Source organism: Mus pahari, chromosome 4 (assembly GCF_900095145.1).
Source record: "Mus pahari chromosome 4, PAHARI_EIJ_v1.1, whole genome shotgun sequence".
Taxonomy (NCBI): domain Eukaryota; kingdom Metazoa; phylum Chordata; class Mammalia; order Rodentia; family Muridae; genus Mus; species Mus pahari.
In genome coordinates this window covers 85,217,453-85,224,607 of record NC_034593.1, presented here as the reverse complement: position 1 = coordinate 85,224,607, position 7,155 = coordinate 85,217,453, and the positions used below count along the sequence as shown (strand labels likewise).

Genomic DNA, 7,155 nt, shown 5'->3' with positions numbered 1-7,155 from the left:
CTCCAGAAGAGGGAGTCAGATCTTGTTACGGATGGTTATGAGCCACCATGTGGTTGCTGGGATTTGAACTCTGGACCTTTGGAAGAGCAGTCGAGTGCTCTTGCCCACTGAGCCATCTCACCAGCCCCTATTTTAATTCTTAATCAGTCCATGGCAGAACCAAAGTCCCATCAGTAGAGAGCAACAATTAGTTTATGTGGGTAAACACATGTATACTTGTGTGTGAAGGCCAGAGGTCAATGTAAGGCATTGTTCCTGGTAGACTTTTTTTTTTTTTTTTTTTGGGGGGGGAGATCCCTGATGCAGCTTGCACAGGAAATCCTTTGGTTTCTGCTTCCCTACCTGGTATTAAAGTGTGCCATCATACCAGGATTTTTATGTGGGTTCTGGGGATTGAACTCATGTACTCATGATTTTATGTATGGTAATAACTTAATGGACTCAAGTTATTTACTTAGGCTCTCCCCTCCTCTAAAGATATGTTGTATGGTAGCCCAAGTCTGCCTCCATCTCCCAAGTGCTAAGATCATATGAATGAGCCATCATGTGTGCTGAAAAAACTTTAAAACTGAGGGCAAATGACTTACATAATACAGGCCAGCTGTCTGGGAAAAATGAGTTAGTAGAAGATACCTCAGGTCTTTGTGATTCCCACATTAATGTCAGTAGGAAGAACAATTAGCATGCTAAGCATGTGAGGCCTGGCCTATTCAGCATGAGCAGTCTTTTCCCTATCAATAGAAGCTTTGTTAGGCCAAGCATTCATGCCCCAGCTGAAGGCTACCTCTAAGTTGGTCAGACTGGCTGAAAGGAGGACAGACAGACAGACAGACAGGCCCACCTGAGTTGTGGGAAAGCACTAACAATGTAGCACCACCCACACAATCCTAGATGTCTAGACCTAGAGAACAGGTGACTCCACCAGTGATAGGCAGTTTCTCTCATTCTGTTAACTACCTGGTCAGGCCTACCTTCTACCTAGTAAGCTGCCTTGGGACTCCTTTTGACATGGAGGGTTTTGTTTTGTTTTTAATTGTCCTAATTTACTGTTTTCTGATTTGTCTTGACAGTGACTTTTTTGGATAAGTTTTTAAAAATGTATTTTTCACCTTTTAAAACTCAGAACATAACAAATTCCACTTACTGGAAATTCATACTATTAGAAATCCCTGAAGTACATTTAATAAAAAGAGGTAAGTCTCTTGATCGCACAGTGGACATGCTCTTTTCAGTTCCCCCAAGTGACAGTTGTGTCAAATTTTGCTCCAGACTTCAATTAAAATCTTATTGCCAGGATACCACCAGAGTGAACATTTTCCAGAGATAAGAGTGAGTGAAAAGCTGGGTGTGGTGGCGCGCACCTTTAATCCCAGCACTGGGGAGGCAGAGGCAGGTGAATTTCTGAGTTCGAGGCCAGCCTGGTCTACAAAGTGAGTTCCAGGACAGCCAGGGCTATACAGAGAAACCCTGTCTCGGGGTGGGGTGAGTGAAGAACTGAATCTTAACACTGGATCCATCCAAGTGATAATACATAAAAATTATTATGGCCCAAATGGGCCCTAACTTTGTTGAACTAACTTTTCCTTGATAGGCAGAGAGACCCACAACAGTAGCCTCTTTGTAGCCTCAGCTATGGATGAAAGAAACTTATATTCTCAAACTAGACATGTGAAATACAAATCGATATGCATTTGCTCAGTTTTTGTTATTGATATGCTTATTTTTTGTTTGTTTTTTTTTTGGTTTTTTTTTTTTTTTGGTTTTTTTCAAGAGAGAGTTTCTCTGTATAGCCCTGGCTGTCCTGGAACTCACTCTGTAGACCAAGCTGGCTTCAAACTCAGAAATCCACCTGCCTCTGCCTCCCAAGTGCTGGGATTAAAGGCGTGCACCACCACGCCCGGCTTAATATTTAATTAAAATATTTTTTTCAATTTTTTAAATTTCTGAAACAGTCTCATGTACCCCAAATTGTCCTGGAACACATGAGGATGACCTTGAACTTCTGGTTTGTCTTCCAAGTGTGTGCCACTATGCTTGGTTTTCTGGAGTACTGGAAATTGAACCCTGGACTTTGTGCATGCTAGGTAAACTCCCTACCAACCAAGCTACATACTCAGCCCTTCCCATCCCACCCCTTTTTAAAAACAGTTTGGTTGAGATGGGTGAAAAGAGCACTGGCTCTTCTTCCATAGAACCAAGGTCTGATTCCCAGCACCTACATGGTGGGCTCACTGTAACTCCAGTTCCAGGGCAGCTGACACTCTTTTGGCCTTTGTGGGAATGAGGCATACACATAATCTATAAACATACATGCAGGCAAAACACTCACACATAAAAATGCAGTAAAAAAGCAGCACTGGGAAATTCTACTAAAAAAATTTGAATGGTTTTCTCTTTCTGGGCCTGTTTTATCAGGTCTGTATTAATGTTAAAACCACCTGATGGGGGCTGGAAAGATGGCTCAGTGGTTAAGAGCACTGACTGCTCTTCTAAGAGAGCCCAGGTTTATTTCCAGCACCCGTATGGCAGCTCACAACTTTAACTCCAGATCCAGGGGGCCTGAGCACCAATGCACATAAAAACATTTAAAAAGCCACCAGATTAATGACAGTGCACACTCCAGTGTATTCTACACTCTATGCCTAATTTGATATTATTGCTACTATAATGATAGGCAACAGTTTTGGCCAACATGGCACACTCTATTTCAGACTTAAAGCAGGACAGTTATGAGGATGGCTGATTTTGCTTTGTGTAATCATGTTGAATATGTGATTTTAGAGCAAGTTGGAGCCTAGACCTAGTTGGTCAACACCAACAACTTTTTTTTTTTTTTTTTGTGGCCACCTTCTTATGAGATGGTTTTCAGTTATCTTTTTTTTTTTTTTTTTTTTTTTAGATAGGAGTTCATGTGGTCCAGGCCTCAAATTCCCCACATAGCTAGGGTGATCTTGAACTTCCTGCAACTACCACCCAGTGAGAGGACTACAGGCCACCATGCCTGGTTCTGTAGTAATGGGGATCAAATCCAGAACATTGTGCATTCTCAAGCAGAGCACCAACTCAAATCTATTCTTTTTTAAGTTATTAGGAATAGTTAGTTTATCAGGGGCTGGAGAAATGGTTCAGTGGTTAAAAGCACTGGTTATTCTTCTAGAAAAAGGACCTGGGTTCAATTCCCAGCACCCACACAGTGGCTAACAACCATCTGTACCTCCTCCAAAGGGATCTGATGATCTCCGGCTCTACTGGGCAAATTATGCAGACATCACGCTGGTAAAACATATATTTTTTTAAAAAGGAATACAAAAATGGTTATCAGCTCTCTGCCTTGCCAAAAGAACAGACTTTCATCTTCCAAGCATTTTCTTTTTGGTGGTTTTATTTAATTTTATCTTTACATACCAGTTTCTGAACTGAAATTGCTGAGGTCTAACTAGCACCAGCTTTCCTGCTCCCTACCTACTGAATCCTGGAGCTCAGGACAATCTAAAACTTGCAGTCAAGATCCATATGATTGCCCGGCGTGGTGGCGCACGTCTTTAATCCCAGCACTTGGGAGGCAGAGGCAGGCGGATTTCTGAGTACGAGGCCAGCCTGGTCTACAGAGTGAGTTCCAGGACAGCCAGGGCTATACAGAGAAATCCTTTCTCGAAAAACCAAAAAAAAAAAAAAAAAGATCCGTATGATTACACTCTCCCTCTGCTCTCACACAGAGACTGTGGGCTCCCAAAGCTACTACTAACCTTTATCTTCCTCTTGAGGGAGCGCTCCCCTAACAGGGTTTTCACTCATGTAGTGTATCCATGGTGTAGTCACTTAATAAATGAGATTCTGAGAAGCTGTTCAACTGACTAATGTTAATAAGCTGCCATGTCATTGGGAGCCCTGGAAACATGGGCCATCAAATTTCTTTAAGTGTTTGTGTGTGTGTGTACATGGGAGCACAAATGTGCATACATATGGCACATGCCATAGTGTGCATGTGAAGGTCAGATGACAACTCTAGAGAGTTGGTTCCAGGGATTAAGCAATACCTCTTATCCACTTATCCATCTAGCCAGGCTCCACCTGAATGTTCAGGGAAAGGTGCAACCAAAAGAAGCATTGAGGCCACAGACCCCAAACCACTTGCCTGTAGATACTCTTAGATAGCAGAGCATAGTAGGAGCCATTATTAATGTATAAAATGCTTCACCTATGTGAGGCTAGGTTTCATAAAAATCATGTGGTATGGAAAGAAATGACAATCTAGGCAATCAAAAGAAACTTAAAAATTGTGGAAATTAGGGACAGGAGAGATGGCTCAGTGGTTAAGAACATGGGCTGCTCCTTCAGAGGATCCTGAGTTATTTTCTAGCACCCATATGGAGGCTTACAACTGCCTGTAACACAAGTCCTAGAGCATCCAATGCCCTTTCTGGCCTCCACTGGCAATAGGTATGCACAGATATATGTGCAGGAAAAATACCCAAACACACAAACAGAGAAGTTTAGGAAATCATGGAGTGAGGAGAAATGAGAGTGCATGACTGGGAATTTCAAGCTTATCTCTACGGAATCCCTCATTCATTTCCTTTTTTGCTTTTGGTCACTGACAGTATGTACCAGGGTTTGTTATCTCTTGCTTTCTTGCTAAGGACCTAGTCACACCAACCCTTTTCCTCAGCACCATATGGCATCTGCACAGACCAGAACACATCATTCATATGCTGCAAAATAAAACTCTCCCTAAGTGTGGTGGCAAAGGCCTTTAATCCCAACACTCAGGAGGCAGAGGCAGGAAGAACTCTGAATTCAAAACCAGCCTGGTCTACATATCAAGGTCCAGGACAGCCAGAGTCACATAAGGGTCACATAGAGAGACCCTGTCTCAAAAACCAACCCCCAGACTCTTCAGACTATGTCACTGCCCGCTATCCAAGTTTTGATCCTAATGGAACATTTCCTTGTCTTTGCCCCACAACTTCATCTGTCCTCATTCTCCTTTATCCTTTCTGCCCTACTCACTCAAATGGTCACCGCTCTAAATCCTCAGTTTCCTTCCTCACTTCCTCTAGCACTTGTCCAGCACAGTTTTCCTCTTTGGCTTAATGTCACACAAACAAAATCTTCTCTAAAAATATGCTGTTCACCAACTGAGAACTGTATGTGAAGGGATAGAGAAGAGCCCTCTGAAAGATTAGGAGGAAGGACACAAGTCACTTACCTGTCCTTGACTTGCAATAGGTAGCAGACCAAGCAGTAGCCAGCACAACTTTGCACAAAATTGCGCTGGGCACTGAGGAATGCCTCAGTGGTATAACTGCCATGTTCCTGTAGGAAGTAATCGAGCAAGGAGAGCTGTGACTGTTTCTTCACCTGGTGGATGGACACAGCGTTGACTACTGGTTCAATCATGCCACTGTCAGCTGAAATCACAAGAATCTTATATGGCTTGATCCAAAGAGGCACTCGCTCCTGTTCCCAAATGGACTGTGAAAAGACACAAAGGTATTGAGAGTGGCTCATTTTTCTTCAAACTAGAGAATAAAATTTTCTTCTCAATCTCTCTCCCTTAGTGTAGGGGATTGAAGGACATTAAATAAGACTTACTGACCTACTAAGAACCTGGAAGTTTTCTGTTTGAGACGGACTCATGTAGGCTAACCTTGAATTCCTGAGCCCTGTCTCCACATGTTCTAGGATTGTAGGTGTACACAATCACAAATAAAAGAACCAGGAAGTTTAAAGTGAATTTCAGGGCCTGGCAAAGGGCAGGAACTACACATAGAGGTAGAAAAAAGGGAGAGAGAAGAGGAAATTTATCACCTAAGTAGGGAGAGGAGGGGCTATTAATATAAGTTATTAAATAAAATAATAAAAAAGATGGGATTTTAGGGGCAGAGAAAGCTACTTTAGAAAACAAAAATACTATTGGATGTGGTGGCATAAGCCTGTATTCCCAGCAGCTGGAAGGTAGAGGCAGGAGGATCATAAGTTTGAGGTCAACTTCGATTACAGTAGTCAGAGGTCAGCCTGAATTACAGGAGACCCTGTCTTAAAAACAAAACAAGGGTTAGAGAGATGGCTCAGAGGCTAAGAGTACTGACTGATCTTCCAAAGGTCTAATTCCCAGCAACCACAGGGTAGCTCACAACCACCTGTAATAGGATCTGATGCCCTCTTCTGATGTGTCTGAAGACAGTGACAGTGTACACATATACATAAATAAATATTTAAAACAAAACCAAAATGAAAGTACTTAAGCCATATGTCATATACTGCTTATAATCCTAGTATTTGGGAAACTGAGGCAGCAGTAATGAACACAATAGTAGTAGTGACACTGGCTGAGAGTGGAGAGGGTGCAAGCAAGTTCCATCAGGCTGCAAGTGAGATCCTTTCTAAAAACAAAACCAAAATCAAGAGAAAGTTAGTTCAAGCTACCTCTATCCCTCAAAAAACCTACAATTATAGAGAACTGGATTGAACAGGTGAAGCCTTTTGGAGATCACCAACCCAGGTGATATCTCAACATAGTATAGCCAGGTACAGTGGTGCACATCTGTAATTCTAGTATTCACACTGATGCATGAATTCATTATGAATTCAAGGCCAGTGTAGACTGCTTAATGAGTTCCAGGTAAACCTGAACTATAGTGACCCTGTCTCAAAGCAAGGGCTGGAAAACTGGCTCAGGGGTTAAGAGCACCTCCTGCTCCTGAAGGGGATTTGGGTTAGGTTCCTAGCACCTATCAGGCTTATTACAACTAATTCCAGTTCCAGGAGGATCTGACACCCTGTTCTGATCTCCATGGACACTGTACACATGTGCTGTGTAGACAAGCATGCCAGGAAACTATCTATACACATAAATGAAAGTAAATGTTTTTTAAAACACAAAACTAAACCCAAATACTTGAGCAGAGTGTAAATCCATCCATCCCAGATCATTTGGGAGGTTCTGATTTAAAGGACAAACCCAAAGTGCAGTGGTGCATAGCACATGCACATCATCCTAGCCTTGGGAGGTGAAGGCAGGGGGATCAAGGGTACAAGCCCGCCGGGCAGTGGTAGCGCACGCCTTTAATCCCAGCACTCGGGAGGCAGAGGCAGGTGGATTTCTGAGTTCGAGGCCAGCCTGGTCTACAGAGTGAGTTCCAGGACAGCCAG

At 42.8% G+C, this 7,155-nt stretch overlaps 1 protein-coding gene across 2 annotated transcripts in view; it reads right to left on the bottom strand.

The window, feature by feature from the left end:
- Positions 1-7,155, bottom strand: part of Pi4kb (phosphatidylinositol 4-kinase beta) — a 31,971-nt gene that overhangs the window by 3,209 nt on the left and 21,607 nt on the right. For both annotated transcript variants that reach the window (XM_021196377.1, XM_021196375.2), the window contains one exon: positions 5,210-5,475. In XM_021196377.1, coding sequence (XP_021052036.1) covers positions 5,210-5,475 — 266 coding nt within the window. The remainder of the gene's footprint in view (positions 1-5,209; positions 5,476-7,155) is intronic.